Source organism: Cryphonectria parasitica, assembly GCF_011745365.1.
Source record: "Cryphonectria parasitica EP155 unplaced genomic scaffold M406scaffold_2, whole genome shotgun sequence".
NCBI classification, from domain to species: domain Eukaryota; kingdom Fungi; phylum Ascomycota; class Sordariomycetes; order Diaporthales; family Cryphonectriaceae; genus Cryphonectria; species Cryphonectria parasitica.
Window position 1 is genome coordinate 2,951,294 of NW_024468910.1, and position 17,628 is coordinate 2,968,921.

General features: G+C 54.5%; 4 protein-coding genes across 4 annotated transcripts; 1 reads left to right on the forward strand and 3 right to left on the reverse strand.

Annotated features, from left to right (window-relative positions):
* Window positions 1-2,560: 2,560 nt before the first annotated feature.
* Window positions 2,561-6,046, reverse strand: M406DRAFT_273225 (glycine dehydrogenase). Its single transcript, XM_040918177.1, has 2 exons — window positions 3,160-6,046; window positions 2,561-3,067 (listed from the first exon to the last, which is right to left on the reverse strand). Exons 1-2 carry the CDS (start codon window positions 6,038-6,040, stop codon window positions 3,000-3,002), a joined length of 2,949 nt encoding a protein of 982 aa, XP_040779706.1. The 5' UTR covers window positions 6,041-6,046; the 3' UTR covers window positions 2,561-2,999.
* A 1,631-nt stretch (window positions 6,047-7,677) lies between these two features.
* M406DRAFT_320974 (uncharacterized protein) lies at window positions 7,678-8,513 on the forward strand. The gene is made up of 3 exons (XM_040919459.1): window positions 7,678-7,778; window positions 7,887-7,988; window positions 8,062-8,513. Exons 1-3 carry the CDS (start codon window positions 7,763-7,765, stop codon window positions 8,097-8,099), a joined length of 156 nt encoding a protein of 51 aa, XP_040779707.1. The 5' UTR covers window positions 7,678-7,762; the 3' UTR covers window positions 8,100-8,513.
* A 1,303-nt stretch (window positions 8,514-9,816) lies between these two features.
* On the reverse strand, window positions 9,817-12,902 carry M406DRAFT_344783 (uncharacterized protein). Its single transcript, XM_040922012.1, has 3 exons — window positions 12,401-12,902; window positions 11,523-12,300; window positions 9,817-11,441 (listed from the first exon to the last, which is right to left on the reverse strand). Exons 1-3 carry the CDS (start codon window positions 12,710-12,712, stop codon window positions 10,828-10,830), a joined length of 1,704 nt encoding a protein of 567 aa, XP_040779708.1. The 5' UTR covers window positions 12,713-12,902; the 3' UTR covers window positions 9,817-10,827.
* A 313-nt stretch (window positions 12,903-13,215) lies between these two features.
* Window positions 13,216-14,626, reverse strand: M406DRAFT_92086 (uncharacterized protein; the record flags this gene model as incomplete). Its single annotated transcript, XM_040926216.1, has 3 exons — window positions 13,216-13,345; window positions 13,434-14,405; window positions 14,510-14,626. 3 exons carry the CDS (start codon window positions 14,624-14,626, stop codon window positions 13,295-13,297), a joined length of 1,140 nt encoding a protein of 379 aa, XP_040779709.1. The 3' UTR covers window positions 13,216-13,294.
* Between the last annotated feature and the right edge of the window lie 3,002 nt (window positions 14,627-17,628).

A 17,628-nucleotide genomic window follows, 5' to 3' on the forward strand; every position in this document is an offset into this window, starting at 1 on the left:
AAAAAATTGCAAACAGAGGGAAAGAAAGAAAAGATAAATAAAGAGCAAGGAGAGAGAAAAGATCCTTATCGAAACTCTTGTTGCTGGACACCTCTACCAATTCATGCATCTCGGGTCACAGGATCAAGGTTCATCAACAGCTGACCACCATCACCACCACACTAGGATGCAATGCTTACTCTTCCCGAAGGAAGACGCCAGGCCACGTTTTTCCCACCCTCCTCCACTCGCAACTCATTTCCCATCTGCACCGTCCCGCATACCTTAAGCACGTGCTATGTGAGGCTTGCGAGCGTCACAAGAGAACTAAAAATCCCTCGCCGTCGTTTTGGTAATTGGTGAGAGGAATGAATTTATAGCACTTGGAAATGAAAACTCCGCTTCTTCCGGCGGGCCAGCCACTTTGCACTGCAGCGCTTGCTGGAGGAAGTCGACGCTACCATCTTTGTTGACGTTTTGTGATGTATTAAAACTGCATTTTTGTTACTGCTCAGGTAGAACTCGCGGTTCAACGCGACATATCTAGTAGTCATTCGGAACATTACTCATGATCAAAAGAAGAGAGAGTGAAATAGAGAAAGCAGAAGGTGCTCATCGCTTGATGAGACAACGGCACAGTGTCGAACTGCCTGCTCACATACTTAAGTAGGTAATCACCAACCTGCATTGCAGTTCGGGCCGATGACTGCATTGCCGTGGCCTACAGGTTTCACCGGGGGCTTCCAACAACCGACTGTGCATACTTTCATCTTCCTACGTCCAAGTGTAATTTTGCCAAGTCAATCAAGATACTTCAGCAAAAAGAAAACCAGACAGAGCAAAACCCCCCGTACGAGCACTTCTCAAGTTTTCATGCCCGACGACTTTTGAGATCACACATGACTAGATTTTCAAGGGAACTCCCCCCCCCCCCCCAAATCTATACAACCTCCAAGAATTATACAAAGATAATAGTGAGATCTGAGTCTATCAAATTATCTTGGCACGGAGCTCGTCGTCATTCACAAAGTGCGATCCGCCATCGCAGCGATACCCTCCTCCTTTTTGGACCTAGAAATACCAAACAAGGAATTGGTCCATCTCTTGGAGTGCCTTTCGCGTCTCCTTTTGACTTAGCACCCGTTCCTGGATGCCGTCCAGTCAGCTGTCTTCGAAGACTGTCATGTCTTCCAGCCAGATCATGGGCTTGGTCGCTAGCAGCATACATCTCCCTTCCTTCAGCCTCTTGCAGTTCTCGCGCCAGAGAATCTCCTCGGCCGCATACTGTCCATACAGCAGCCGAGGCCCTCCTCCAACTTCTGACGCATCTTTGGTGCGGTCTAACCCATGGACTGACCCGAGGAGGTCCGTCGCTGAGCACTCGATCAACTCGTGGGTCGAGGAGAAGCTCGTGTTGCTTTAGATATTGCCCATAGATTATGCCGTCGTGGTCTCGGATCTGCCACAACCTCCGAATACTTGCAGCTGCTGACAAGCTGTCCGGGCCCGGCAGAAGATCTGGTATCTATGGGCTATGCTTGACTGCCGTGGACTTTCGCTTGACGATGTGAAACTTACTTATTTGATCAAGACGGCCAACAATAATAGCAGCAACAACATTGTCGACTTTCTCTGCGGCCGAGTAACTGGCAAGGACTCTGTCCTCAACTGTGCTTCCCTAAGAGGGTCATTGAATAGAAAAGTAAACGTTTCATGGAATATGATGTGTGAACTGAGGAAAAGATCAATATTCAATTCACTAAAATTACCAGTCTCTAGATAGCCCCTTTCCTTGCACATCATATGGTACATAGTCGCCTACTTATTCGCCCGCCAATTCAAGTACTTACAAGTCGATTGCTGACTCAAAGTAGGGCTGCTGCTTGCATATATGAGGCTGACTGGCAGGCTCACTGCCACATCATCAATAATTTAGAGACCTTCGCAATTTTTTTATTTTTATTTTTTTTAAAAAAAGAGCCTGACAAGGTGGGATTACAGCACTTGTGTGTGGAGGCCAAACCCCCTCTCCCCCCCAAAAAAGGCCAGGAGGAAGGAAAAAAGTAAGAGAGTATAAAAGGACAAGAAACGGCTACATCTGGCGACAACGCTCATGTAGGTGACGCAACAAGTCATGCAGAAACGCTGCAGAGGTAGAAGAGTGGGCGAGTATAGCATCATCCCATACATTTATTTATACCGCCCTCCACCTGGGGAAGGGGGCGGCTTTGGTCTTTGGTCTCGAAGTTAGTGCAGCTAGAGAAAGGAGCAGTTATGCTGGATGTATAGGAACGCAGACCTAAAATCAGCACTAAAGTCTCCAGTCCCAATATTTGTATGGTGGCAGTGCTTAGTTGGCCAAACAATGCGAGAATTTGATGCCCAAGATCTGCGTCTGGAAGGCACAGCAAAATGTCATTTCCGATAGCGTGGTTTTGAGGCTTGAAATAAGGCTCTTATAGCCATGATGGTTGCTAGACCGAATACTCAAATGCGAAGCAATATGTCGATCTGGGAGAAGTTGTCATGAAATCTTCTCGCGCAGGTTTACAACCAGATGGCCAGACGAGGCACGGTGCATAAGGTAAATATCTGCCCTGTACATGTCTATCTTTGCACTAGATTAAGCCCGCCCTCCAAGCGCTGCGGCACTGTGGCCGATAAATGTTGAATGCATGTTCTTGCAAAACTTTCTTTAGTGACATGACGCCTAGAAAACCCCCTCTTATTGGCATGTTTAAAAAACGCCATTTTATCCCAGGCCCCCTTCCCTTTGGGTATCGTATTGTGTTGAAATACGCATGAACGATCGATGATGATGGCGATGATGATAATAGATCATGATAAACAAATCATGTTGAATAAGCCCTGACCTGTACGGCCCTCGCCATGCAACGCCGGCGTCTTCTATGCCTCCGAAATAGAACAGTAATCGTGTACCAAGCGAGGTCTATACGTCGTATCCCATCTTGTATATGTGCGGCTCCTCAACTCTCACCAGACGATTCTCGTTGAAAGATTCAGGCACTGTCACCCGTGGTGTCCTCGACCGGAGGGCATGTGCAGAAGAGGTTCAAGTCCCCATAGGCTGTAACACACTATTAGTATTTATACTTCTTGACCAATGCATGGGAATTTAGGGGGAAACCCGAAAAAAAAAAAAGAAAAGAAACAACTCACTATCATCCACCCTCCCGACGCTGGGCCAGAACTTCCTCTCCCTCAGCCACGGTAGCGGGTACACGGCCTTTTCGCGACTGTAGGGCCTGTCCCAGCTGTCCCCGACAATGTCTGCGATGGGGTGTGGCGCGTTCTTGAGCACGTTACCGACCTTGGGCACCTTGCCCTCCTCAACCTCACGGATCTCCTGGCGGATGCTGACAAGGGCATCGACGAAGCGGTCCAGCTCTTCGCGGCTCTCGCTCTCGGTGGGCTCGATCATGAGGGTGTTGGCGACTGGCCAGCTCATGGTGGGCGCGTGGAAGCCGTAGTCCTGCAGCCGCTTGGCGATATCGATGGCCTCGACGCCGGCCGTGGCCGCAAAAGGACGTGCGTCCAGGATGAACTCATGAGCGCAGCGGCCATGGGTGTTGGTGTACAGAATGGGGTAGTGGGGCCGCAGGCGGGAGAGGAGGTAGTTGGCATTGAGCAGGGTGGCCTGGGTGGCACGCTTGAGCCCCTCAGCGCCCATGAGCATGTTGTACGCCCATGATATGGGCAGGATGCTAGCGCTGCCGTAGGGTGCGCTGGAGACGAGACCCGGCTGGGCGTCAGGGCCAGTGGGCGCAAGGTGTGGTGCCAAGTGGGCCCTGACGGCGATGGGGCCTACGCCGGGCCCGCCGCCGCCGTGCGGGATGCAGAAGGTCTTGTGCAGGTTGAGGTGGCAGACGTCAGCGCCGATCTCGCCAGGGGAGCACAGGCCGATCTGGGCGTTCATGTTGGCGCCGTCCATGTAGACCTGGCCGCCGTGGGCGTGGACGATCTCGCAGACGCGCTTGACGGCAGGCTCGAAGACGCCAAAAGTCGACGGGTAGGTGACCATGATGGCGCCGAGCTGGGCGGCGTGCTTCTCGCACTTGGCCTCGAGGTCGGTCAAGTCCAGGTTGCCGGTTTTGGTGTCACACTTGATGGGCACGACGCGCATGCCAGCCATAGCGGCGGAGGCCGGGTTGGTGCCGTGGGCGGACACGGGGATGAGGCAGATGTCACGGTCCTTGTGGCCGTTGGCCTCGTGGAACTTGCGGATGGCGCGGAGGCCGGCGAACTCGCCCTGTGCGCCCGAATTGGGCTGCAGCGAGACGGCGTCCATGGCGGTGATGCTCTTGAGCTGGTCCTCCAGGGAGGTGATCATCTTCAGGTACCCTTTGACCGTGTCGCGAGGCGCAAAGGGGTGCACGTTGGCGAAGCCGGGCTTGGTGATGAGAGCCATTTCGGTGGATCCGTTCAGCTTCATCGTGCAGGAGCCCAACGGGATCATGGAGTGGACGAGCGACAGGTCCTTGGACTGCAGGTGGTGGATGTACCGCAACATCTCGGTCTCGGAGTGATGTGTGTTGAAGTTGGGGTGGGTGAGGTATCCGGACGTGCGCCTGAACGGCTCAGCGACCTCCACCGTGCTGCTGTTCGCGTTGAGAAGCTTATCGACGGTCTTTAGGGCGGCCGCACCGGACTCGTCGGTGATGCACGCCACCAGGGCCGTCAAATCCTCCTTAGTAGTCGCCTCGTCGACGCTGATGCCGACCATATCATCGCCAAGGTGACGGAGGTGGATGCCACACTCCTTTGCCCGCCCCAGCAGGTCCGCAGCTGCTGAGCCTCGAAGCACTACGGTGTCGAAGAGGGAGGTATCCGTGACTACCTCCCAGACACCAGAGGCAGATGCAGCTTCTCTGACGACGGCAGCACCCCTCATGACCTTCTCTGCGATCTCGCGCAGGCCCTTGGGCCCATGGTAGCAGGCGTACAGGGCGCTCATATTGGCAAGAAGGGCCTGAGCCGTGCAGACATTGCTGGTGGCCTTTTCTCTCCGGATGTGCTGCTCACGGGTCTGCAGCGCCAGCCTGAGAGCCTTTCCGCCGAGCCGATCTTTGGAGACACCAATGAGGCGGCCGGGCATCTTGCGCTTGTGCTTGTCCATAACGGCAAAGAAGGCGGCGTGGGGGCCTCCGAAGCCCATGGGAACACCGAGCCTCTGCGCGCTGCCGAAGGCGATGTCTGCGCCCCACTCGCCTGGGGGCGTCAGGACGGTCAGTGCCAGGAGATCGGTGGCCACGCTGAGGAGGGCGCCTTTGCTGTGGACGGCATCGGACAGGCCTCGGAAGTCCTTGATGCGGCCGTATGTGTCCGGGTACTGGACCATGACGCCAACAAGATCATCGCCCAAAGCCTCCAGGCGGCTGGTGAAGTTCTGCGAGAGGACATTGGCCGTCTCAATGGCAATGCCAAAGCCTTCGGCACGACTGCGCATAACGGCCAGGGTCTGCGGGTGTATGGCGTCCGACACGATATAGGTCTTCCCAGGTCTTCTGGCGCGAGAGGAGGAGAGGGTGTTCATGGACAGGGTCAGGGCCTCGGCAGCAGCAGTGCCCTCGTCGAGGAGGCTTGCGTTGGCCATGGGCAGACCAGTGAGGTCAGTAACCATGGTCTGGAAGTTCAGGAGCGACTCCAGACGGCCCTGGCTGATCTCGGCCTGGTAAGGGGTGTAGCTTGTGTACCAGGCGGGGCTCTCAAGGACGTTGCGCTTGATGACCTCGGGGACGAGGGTGCCGTAGTAGCCAGCGCCAATGTAGCTCTTGCCCTGCTGGATCTCATCCCTCTGCAGGGCCTCGACCAGGCCCAAGACCTCGGACTCGGGGAGGGCCTCGGTAACGGCAGCCTCGGTGGGCTGGTTGCTCTCTGAGCGCGCATTGGGAAAGAGTAGCCGCGAGGACAGGATGTCTGCAGGAATTACCTGGGCCACGAACTCGTCGAGAGATTTGACAGGCGGGTCCAGAGCCTGAAGCATGTCGGCCGTCTCAGCGTCATCTGGTCCGATGTGACGCCGAGGAAAGGTGTCCAGCATGGCATAGCTGGAAGAAGACGACGACGACGACGACGACGACGACGACGACTGCTTTCGGGTAAAGACCTTGCTGGTGCCAACGACACCATCTCGTGAGCAGGAGCGGCAGACCCATGGACGCTGGGCATTGGCCGCAAGCCGGAGGCTGAGGGCTGCATGCGTGCCCCTTGCTCCGGATGCTGCCGCCCTGCTCAGACGACCGAGGTGGCGCGAGATGGCCAAGCCATTGGCAGCCATTGTTGCACGAGAGATGAAGTTTATGGGTGCTGAGACGAGAGTTGACTGTGGCTGCCACTCACTCAGCTCTGCTGAGCTTCCACCGTGTCAGAGGAGGACGTGTCCAAGGTGAGACGGGTTGACTCTGTGTAGAGAGTGGATGGTGGGTGTCACAATCTGAGTGTGAGAAAGTCGCCGATGTGAGCTGCCGGCACAGCCTCGCCACTTGCGATAGGAATGTGTGTATGTACGTCTGAAGGGCGGGAGGCAAACACACACACTTGAAGGGGAGGGATGATGCAAAGAAAAGCCTGCCCACACAGCCAAGGAGGAGAAGAAAGAAGGAGGAGGAGGAGGGAGAAGAGGATGAAGAGAAGGAGGGAGGTGCCACGATATGGAAGTAAAGACGGTGAGGAAACAGGAGGGATAGGTATGCACGATCTGATATATCGAGAAAAAATGTCGGTGACTTTTCGAAGGAAATAGGAAGCTAATGTCTTTTCTCTCTCTTCCTTCTCCCCCCCTTCTTGCTTTTTCTTGTCTCTGGGCGCGGGCCGGTGCCGTCTGATGGTCCAACAGCGTCTGTGCCGATGCCCTTAAGTCGGAACTAAACCAGGGGCGGCGCCTTCTTCCTCTTGTCTTTCTTGACTCTGACGACGATTGGGAAGGAGCGATAGAGAGAAGAAGAAAAAATACCGGGATCACCTCACAAGATAAAAAACCAACCAGCTAATTACCATGGCAAGTATCAAGAATATTGTCAGTCATGGCTGTGAACAATGTGAATGAGTCGCGCATCTATTGGCAAAAGCGCTGTCTGTGGCCCGTCGATCGACTTTCCCGACCTCCAGTCACCGTGATCGGCTCTCAACGGCTTGACATGTTTGTTGATTTAGCCTTGGTGAAAGAGATAAGCAGCCGTGGGCAAAAAAAAAAAAAAAAAGGAAAAGGGAACCGGCTCTATACGATTGTAGTATGTAATACCTACTACGGGATGTGTTGTACTACGTAACATAGTAGCACGGATACATACTTTCCCCAGGAACTGTATGTACTGTGTGTACAATACATCCAGTAGCCGGCTTGAAGGCAAGAGAGAGGTCCGCAGCCCTGGCCGGTCGGAAGGATTGACAGCTATCGGTTACAACCGGAGCGGGTTCGCAGCTGTGAGCAACGTGGTTCTACATGAAGCTACGGTGGGATGCACACTGTAGTACCCAGTACGTACAATCTTGCCTGGTTACTGGCCCTACAGTCTGACCCCTTGTAACGGTCCGCTAATCAAACTGCCCCCCAAGACACACGCCCCCCTACAGTCAACACCTTATCGCTTATCGCCTTAGGGAAATTTTCGACATCGGAGCTGCTGGGCTATCTCTATCTGTCTATACTCGCACCAAAACTTTCTCTCACATGCCGTCATTGCTCCAGCACCCATAACCAACACCACGTCCAATCTTCCACCTTCCCTCCCGCCGTCCCACAGCGAAGCAGCCAGCCATCAAGATGTTTGGAGGAGGATGTAAGTTATCTCTACTACAGTTGCATAAACCCACTTTTTCAAACACATATCCACCTTTTGCGTGCCCTGAGGCCTTACCGGCAGCTAACCATCCTCCGTGACGAGCAGTCCAGATGCCTCAGCTTTCAGCCGAAGAGCTGAGGGCTTCCGAGGCCCAGGCTTCCTACACCATCCAGCAGGGTGCCGCCGCCGCCGCGGCCCTCTACCTCTGTATGCTTCCTCCTCTGTCTCCTCCATATTCATCTGGTTGTGAACGCCTGCTGATCTCCCGTGGTCTGAACAGCCCCCTTCTTTATCAATGCCGTTTGGAAGATCTTCTAAGCTCGTGAGGAGGCACCCCCCTTCTTGTGTGGACTGCATCGAGGAATCATTACGACCATTACAACGCGGATTGTACGATTGAAACATTGATGATATCAGAGGGGTACTTTTGGGATACGGCATCATGGCTATGGTAAATAGCGTGTGGATATAGACGGCGGTCCCTGCTCCAAAAATTCTCCATCTCTTGCGTCTTGGGCGCCATTCGGAAATATCATTGTACACCATATATGTACAACTACCACGGAGGGAATGCCAGAGTGCGCATGCTGCAGGTGGGAGCACTAACTCTCAGCTCTGAGCCTACGGATACAGCTATGGTCCCTTCCGCGGCCTTTTCCCCCAACATCCCACGCCTGCTCGGCACCAGAGTGATCGAAGATTGCAGTAGGATGATAGGCTTTAATTAAGAAAATCTCGTTCTTCAGCAACATGTCTCAAACCCGGCTAGCTGACAATGCATACTGCTAAACTAGTCCGGTACCACAAGACAAGCCTCGTTCTTCAGCAGTAGTGACACGGAATAGCTCAACCTTTTCACGCCACAACAGGGCATATACATGTATATAGTCCTCATATCAGACCTCGTCATCATGGTCAATCGAGTCTAGACCATCCCAAGCTGCAGCTGTTTGCACCTCCCGCATCTCATGGAAACTTCTTTGCCCGAATTCCCATCTAGGCCAAAGATATAGACTGCCATCGCTATGATTGGCTGACGACCGCAAGCGAGATACACAGATGTTGCAGCTGTAGGCCTGACAGAAAGCTGATGGATACGAGACCCTAACAAGGAAGCACATTTTTTCTCAGTTCGTTTCTCTATTGATCAGTTATGTTATTTCTTTTTGTGTTCTTTTTACACACCTGCACAAGTAGGTGAAAATAAGTATCCACATAGGGAATATAAGTACTCACCTCATAGAAAGCTTAGCTCTGTTCCCTAGACCAAGTTGGTAGCATTGCCCAACCTTGGCGAGAGCGCAGCCTCACTTACACTGGGGCCTATCACCTGCCGTTTCAGAAGAGCAGCACTGCCACTGACGCGGCGCCCACGGGAACACACTGTCTCTCACAATACCCAGCGCCCCTCGAAACAACAACCCTTACCTACCCGCTACTCTCCTCTGTTCTTTGCCTCTTCCCCGCTGCGAAGACCACTTAACGTCTGTCCATCCTATTTCTCCCTTCTCCTCTTCATCTCGCCAACCTTGCCCTAAGAACATTCTTCTCTTCCTTCCTTTTACTTGACACCACCATCAGAAACTCCATTGAAGAAAAGAAAGGAAAAAATGGCAGACCGTCAAGACATCATCGAGAACAACCGGTCCATCCGAACCATTAAGAATGTACGTCTTTCTCCCCCAAACGCAAAAACGTACTATCTGTGACACGAGATGACACACGCACACACACACATACACACACACACATGACCTCCAGTCCCGGAAAATTGACGATTCTAACACAAACTCCTTTGTTCTTCTCTCTAGGAACTCGAGGCCCTTCTCGAGAAGGGTGTCATCCCCTACAACACCTACGAATCCATCCACGCTCTCCTCCCCGCCGAGAGCCCCCTCAACGGCTACCTGCAGCAACACAAGCAGCCCACTACCTCATCACCATCAGCAACACCAGCGGCAGCACGTGTAGCCTCTCCTATCGCCAGCCCAGCATCCACGGGCCCGCCCCCCAGCTACGCCCAGACCACCGGCTCGCAACCGCCCGCCCTCCCCAACCGCAACAAGAACGGAGAAAGCGGACCCCCGGCCCCGCCTCCGAGCAAGCCCGTCATTGCCCGGGCACGCGCACTCTACCACTATGCCGCGACCGACGGCCGCGACGTGTCTCTCGACCGCAACGACCAAGTTGCCGTCTACGAGTACATGAACGCCGACTGGTGGATGGGCCGCAACGAGCGCACCCTGCAGGAGGGCATCTTCCCGCGGACCTATGTCGAGGTGGTGCCTGACCATGGCAACAAGGGTGGCATCGGCGAGAAGGCGGGCGGCGTGTCCTACTACCGGGGCCAGCAGCAGCAGCACGCCTACACTGGTCCCCAGCAGCCGCAGTATGGTGGATACCCGCCGCCGCCCGGCCCACAGCAGCAGAACCCGTACAACAGCTCGGTGCCGCCGATGGCGGTGGCCGAACAGCCGCAGCAGCAGCAGGGTCAAGGAGGCGGAAAGGCTGGAGAGATGGGCAAGAAGTTTGGCAAGAAGCTGGGGAACGCAGCCATCTTTGGCGCTGGCGCCAGTATTGGCAGCAACATTGTCAATTCCATCTTTTAGAGGAGACGAGATGAGTATTCTCCTGATTGGGCACTGTTGCTGACGAGTAAGGCCGTACCCGTGATGGGAAGAGAAGAGAGAGAGCCATGTGTATTACTCATGCGTAGGGCATACATTTCGGTTTTTTTATATAGGGATTTCATGATGGGCGTTGGATGGCGTCTTCTTTGGCATATTTCGATAATTTCCGAATGATGAGGGGTTCTTTCCATTTTATTGTTCTTGATCCAGCTGGTATAGTTCAGTATATATGCATGACCTCGCGCAGATAAAGTTTTAATCTTTTTGAACAGTCTTCTGACACTATAGTCTATCATTGATCACACCTTTTTCCTCATCTTGTTTTGTCTGCTCCAAGTCTACATACAATACAGACTCCTGTTTGGGGGGGGGGGGGGGGTTTGTTGATTCTCATTCACATCATTCGCCAAGGGCTTTTACAGGAACTCGCTCTTGTCGACCACGTACAGGTCAACGTACTCGTCGACCGCCAAGCCCTCAAGTTTCTGCCTGTCGGCGCCCAGGTCCACCAGCTGCTTCACCTTGTCGGCGCTGTAGTGAGGCTCCAGGTGCCTCTTGAACTTGGCCATGATCTCGGGCTTGGCCTCCTCACGGCGCAGCCTGTGGCCGAGCGGGGCCTCGACGACGACCTCCTCCAGCACGGTGCCGTCGTTCAGCTCGACAGTCAGGGCGTTGCTGATGGTGCGCAGCGCCGGGTCATGGTAGTCCTTGGTAAAGGCCGGGTCCTCGACGCACTTGATCTTCTGGCGCAGGGACTCGACCAGGGGGGATGTGGCGGCCTCGCTGCCGTCGGTGTAGTCGGTGGCCTGCAGGCGGCCAAAGACGAGCATGACGGCGCACATGTACTGCACGCAGTGGTCGCGGTCGGCGAAGTTGTCCATGGGCTTGAATTGCTTGTCGATGATGCGCACGCAGGCCTCGTGGGTCCGGTTCGTGATGGCCTTGATGTCGGCGGCGGACTTGCCCTGGGCCTTGAGGGTGTTGAAGATCTTCTGGGACGCCTCGATGGCGGTCTGCGAGTGGAACTCGGCTGGTGGTGCGGGACGACATGGTCAGAGAGGGAAGCCAGAAAGGGTGGGAAGAGGAGGAGGGAGGGTTTGATGCAACGTACCTGGATACGAGACCTTGAAGAGAACATTCTCCATCACGTAGCTGCCGTAGGGCCTCTGGAACTCAAACTTCTTGCCCTTGAACAGCACGTCGTAGAAGCCCCACACGGGCGCGGACAGCACGGTGGGCACGCCCGACTCGCCCTTGATGACCTTGAGCACGAGGTTGACGGCGCGCTGGCAGGCATCGCCGGCAGCCCACGACTTGCGCGACATGGTGTTGGGCGAGTGGCGGTAGGTGCGCAGGGACTGACCGTCGACCCAGGCCTGGGTGATGGCGTCGGCGGTCTGCTTCTCGCTCAGGCCCAGCATGCCGGAGACGACGGCGGTGCTGGCGACCTTGACCAGCACGACGTGGTCCAGACCGACCTTGTTGAACGAGTTCTCCAGGGCCAGACACCCCTGGATCTCGTGGGCCTTGATCATGCCCTCCAACACATCCCGCACCGTGAAGATCTTGCCGCCTGCGAGGTTCCCGCCGGCCTTGTTGGTCCGATTCACCCAGTCGGCGACAGCCAGGATGGCGCCCAGGTTGTCAGAAGGGTGGCCCCACTCGGCGGCGAGCCAGCAGTCGTTGTAGTCCAGCCAGCGGATCATGGCGCCGATGTTGAAGGCGCCATTGACGGGGTCGAGCTGGAAGGGGGTGCCAAAGACCTTGGTGCCATTGGGCACGACGGTGCCGGGCACGATAGGGCCCAGCAGCTTGGTGCACTCCTTGAAGCGCAGGCCCTCGAGGCCACAGCCGATGGTGTCGAGGAAGACGAAGCGGGCCGTGTCGAACTGTTGGTGTTGGTGGTGGTGGTGGTCGGCGGTTAGCCTCGGCTGCCGCGGGGTATGAAGTAAAAGCGGAGGAGGGGAAAGGGTTGAGATGGACACTTACGGCGAGGTCAGAGTCGACCGAGTAACTGTGGATGTAATTGGCGATGTCCTTGATCTCTGGATCATAGCCCACGCCCTCAGAGGGCTTGGGAGTAGTGGCGGCGGCGGACTGCAGAGAAGCCATGGTGTGGAAGCGGGATGTTGTTGTTCGGGAGAGGCTTCGAGGGGCGGCGCTGAATCCCGAGGTCGGTGATGATGATGACGATGCTCCACTGCCCAGAAGCGAGACTGACCGTACAGCCTGACGAGATGCCGCGTAATTAGCGTTCTGGAGGCGTAGTGATCTCGACAGAGCACGATTGACGGCCGACATGGTGTCTTGATCTTCTTGGAGGGGAATGGAGAGATTGTGTGAGGGTATCAAAGTTGGGGGGAGGGGAATGGACACTCTAGTACAGCAGGTGCTGAAGCTACCCAAGCTACCCCATGAGCCGAGGAGGGTGTCGAATTAATACGTAGATAGTGCTCAGCCATTGATTCCCGAGGCTAAACGCTCCAACGGCAACAGCCATTCTCCCCCTGTCCTCCATGGGGTGGTGGAATTTATGGGGTTCAATTGGGGGTGGCTTCTTGATGAGGGGAAAAGGGCCCCCTCCATACAAGATCTACAATTTCTTACCCCACAGTGGTTGTTGTTCCTCACAGGGCCTATAATTCAGGTACTAGTGATACCCAGAAGCCAGCACAGGTTCACGTTTGGGGGTTCAGTCAGCACATGTGAAAATGTGCAACCAATGTAACAATGCACTTAGTTGCATCATGAGCATGTCCAATATCTCTCCTTCAGAATGCAGTGTGCCACCATACTTTCCTGGTCTATATAATGAATAAATATATTGGTATCATCTTGTCTATCAGTAATTACAGCCTAACCACAGTGTCCTTCTAAATGTTATCACAGCTTTGCCTTCTCTGTGCCCTCTGGTGCCTTGATTCTCACAACACCCTAGAAGAAGCCATGTCAGTACTTGGTGAATATTCATGAAGATGAGGAAGAAGAGTGCAAGGCAGTCAGCCTGTCTCCATAAACTCACCTCTTGGAAGCATGTGGCCAATAGAGTGCCATCCTTGGAAAAGATCCTCTGTGTCACCACACCACGCCCGTCGCCCGCCCAGGGGCTCTCCATCTCGCTCAGCATCCACTCGTCCGCCTTCACCTTCCTAGGCTCGTGGAAGTAGATTGAGTGGTCCAGGCTGACCATCATGCCTATCTCTGGCCTGTCCTTCCAAAAGTCCCTAAACTCCTCGAAGCTCTGTGCCCCTGAGCCTCTGCCGCCTGTCTCGAACCCCTCAAAGTCGTTCAGCTTGCGGACGTGTTCCTGCACATCCGGCGGCAGCGAGGAGAACTCCCGCGCCGGGAACGGGTACCGCCACAGCTTGTGAATCCGCGAGATGGTCCCGATGAAGTACGAGTCCGACACGTACGCCAGCGCGTTGAGATGCGCCTGGCGGCCTCCGGCCTCTGAGATCCGACCCCTCGCCCTGTACCACTGCCGCAGCTTCTTGGTCTGCGGCGAGCCATCGCCGTTGTTCACGACCACAGCGCGGTGGCTCTGGAATGGCCCCGAGCTTGCCAGCTCCAGCTCGTCCTCAAAATCATCCGGCGGTGGCTCCACGGGCAGGCCTGTCGCCGCATCGCATGGCATGGGCGCTGCGTGCCGCACCACGCCGTCCTTGAACTCGTGGTTCGGCACCGGCGCCGAGGAAGGGTGTGCCACGCTCTCCTTGACAAAGGACATGGTCGTCGTGAAGATGGCCCGCCCCCGCTGGCGGGCCTGCACGGTCCGCGTCGCGTAGGATCGGCCGTCGCGGACCTTCTCTACGTGGAAGAGCACGGGGATGTCGGCCGACCCAGCCAGGATGAAGTAGCAGTGGCACGAGTGCACCGCAAAGTCGTCTGGGACCGTCTTTTGCCCTGCAGCAAGGCACATAGCGATCATGGTGCCGCCGAAGACGCCACGGGCCCCTGGTGGGTGCCACAGAGGACGCTTGTTGGTAAAGATGTTCTGAGAGAGGAGAGAAAATCGTCAGCCTTGTCAGTCTCTGGAGGATAGAGTGTGTGGCGTTATGCTAAGATGGAGGTGAACTGGGGGTTTATCGAGGGACTCACAGGGCCGATGACGCTGAGATCCAACACGTCTAGTGCATTCTCGATGGGCGCCTTGTCTGGGTCGTCAGGCGGCGGCCGAATGAGCGTGGGCCGGTCACTGGCCCCTTCTTCACTCATCTTGAAGCCCTGTGTCAGACCACAGATCGGGCACTGAGCACGCAGGTAAGAAGTATGTAGACAGGTAGACAAGTAGATAGTAGGCAATACTGATCAGGGATTAGACTGGTAAGTATGTAAAGACACAGTAAGCTTAATGATCGCAAGCTTGCAAGCCAGCTAAAGGGGAGGTGCCAGGGGACGAAAATTCTGAGTTGTTTCGTCAATAGATAACAGCCTTTATGTCAAGAAGAGAATGTTCTCATGAAGAACATTTGAAGTGTAGAGGCAAAGATAGAGTATTGAACAAAAATGAAAGAAATTCTTTCGGGCATCGAGTTCATTTGGTCTGGTCTGGTCTTCGTCCCCTGGCGATAAATACGTATCCGATCCTCAATGTCTTTTTTGCCGAGGTTCGGCGTCTGAGCGTCCTCGCGTTTAAACCGCTGCGCGCTGCAAAGTTCCCGTATTAACACCGCGCCAGTTTCGGCCCTAGGGCAGTAGCGCTTTACCTTCTAAAGTGTGCTGCTAAATACAAGCCCGGCTGCATGTGAGGACCCACCAACGCTAGAGAGCCTGACAGCATTTGTATAGTACTTGGCAAATTAGAGACCCTGTTTTGGTGAATTGAAGCCCAGGCTCATCATCCAATATCTTGATGGTAGTGCTCTTGGAAAGGGAATTCTCTCTATATAACACTGATAGTGCGAAACATTCTGAACGAGGATTGTTTGCATGAAAATACAGCATGCAAATGCATGCAAGAAACTCGTCCTGTGTGAGGGCCAGTGACTTACTGGCCCGTGCGTGCCTGACGGACACCCGCCCTGCCTTTCCTAGATAGCTTCAGCCATCCTGGGCTTGGCTGGCTGGCTTTCCTTCCCTCCTTCTGTCTTTCTACTGCACAGTCTCTTGATAGGGTCTTTTCCGTAAATCCAGTAGGAACAACGGTGAAAATAACCAGATGTCATTACCCCACAGCAACTCAAACTCTTACATCAGATGAGCTCTCCTTAGCCCTAGCGACTGGCGTCTGCCCCCGACCTTTCGACCTGTTCCGATTCTCTTCATGTTTCCTTTTCTCCTCAGCTCGTCTTCGAAGGCCAGCAGTGTGATAGGCGCGTTTCCAGAAATTCTTGTGCACATCGTCCCGCACACTCTGGTCATTGTATTTCAGACCTGAAGGAAAGAACATCTAGGCCATGGCAAGTCCAGCAGCTGGAACCCATTTCTCGAGCTCAATCAGGGCCCCGTGCACACCTACAGCGTTGATCACTCCGTCATGTTCGCCAAGCTGTATGGCCTCCAACCATTCAGGAACGTCATCTCTACTAGACATTGACGACAGCCACCCAGACATTGTGATATCTTCGTTAGCCGCCTCCGCTGATGCACGTCTGGACGGTTTCAGAGAACACCACCTCTCCAGGTTAGCGAGCCCCCTCGTGACTTCTTCGAAATCGACCTGGCCATCCTCATCATCGGCGATGGCCGGCGCCTCCCAATGATAGTTGGAGCCCGAGAAAAAGGCATGTGATGAAAGCGATGAGCAGCTGCTGTTCGAGGTGTTCCCCCACAAAAACGTTCTGCAGCATGCTACAACCGCAGATTCCAACCAGAAACCAAGCATTGCTTTTTAGGCCAGAAACACTTATTAAGAGACACGCCCATAGCACCTCTAACCCTAGAGAAATCCACCGAGTCTTGGGCCTGGTGACAGATGTGGCCCTGGCCAGCACCTCGAGGTCTCAGCAGCCTTTTTCACCGATAACGACCATGATATAAAGGCTTCCGTTTCCGCGTGTGAGGCAGGTGACCTTGTGTTTCTCCAGGGCGCGGCCAGCCCATTTTTTCGTCTTTCCACTGTGGTAGAGCGCAGGTGGCGGCAGCGAGGAAGTTTCCGCAGAGTGTAATTATCATGACCCCCCAGTCACCATACAGGACTCAGGGTGGAATGGCAATACCGATTTGCATCAACATCACGAGCCAGCCCAACCACCAGACGCTATCCCTCTCCGGCTCAGCGATGAGACACAGGTTGAAGATGTCGATACGGAGACACTCGGCCTTGCCGCCTTCCTCTTCATTTCTGGCGTCAACGTCAAGCTCGATCTCATGGTCAGGAAGCAAACGATCTAGCGCCCATGACTTGGGTTTCTGTATGAATGCGTTCGAGCAATTGACTACCATGCTAGGTGCATCGGCATCAGGCATCAGGGACGTTTTGCTTGCCGCAGAAAGTAGATTGGAAAAGCCAAAGGCAACCCATCCGAAGGAAAACGCCACAGGGGCGACAGACAGTCTAGGATGTGGTGGGACTGGCAGACGGACACAACACCCAACGAGCTGGGCGATCGAGCCTTGTATAATATCGCCGCCTATAAGGAGCAGAAGACTGAGGGTATCACCAGGGTTCGACCACTGACTCAGAAGTTGCGCAGCTGTGCTGCTAGTCGTCGATTTGTTCATATTCCTTTCGATGTTTGACATATTACCCAAGATGGGAAGCTGGCAGGCGATGATACTTACTGAATTCAGCAGAGTATGCTACTTCCTATGTTGAGGAGATCGTGGCCTGCTACAAAGAATTAAGCCGCCGGCGCTCGCCTAGAAATCAAATCGTGATGCAATCCGCCGTGTCGTCGAGGACAAGTGCGATAATGCTGAGTTCCATCATGCTCTTACCGAACTCGCCTTTCTCAGTTTACGACGCTTGGCGAACACGAACACAGGCGACGAAGATGGCATTATACCTATTGTGCTAAACGGCGACGGCCTTCGATATCTTCCCTTCATTGAAAAATGCGACTTATACCTTAAGAACGGAAATCATCACAAAATCTTTTTCAACCTACTGCGTCAACTTTACACGGAAAAGGACACGGAGCCACATTTTGCACCATATTGTTGATACATTCGAGGAGTGCTTTAAGGCGGCCAGTCAAAAACTGCGACAAGCTGGAACCGTATCCCAAACCCAATTCCGTCAAATCGTATATCCTGCCATTGTTCAAGCACAGGAG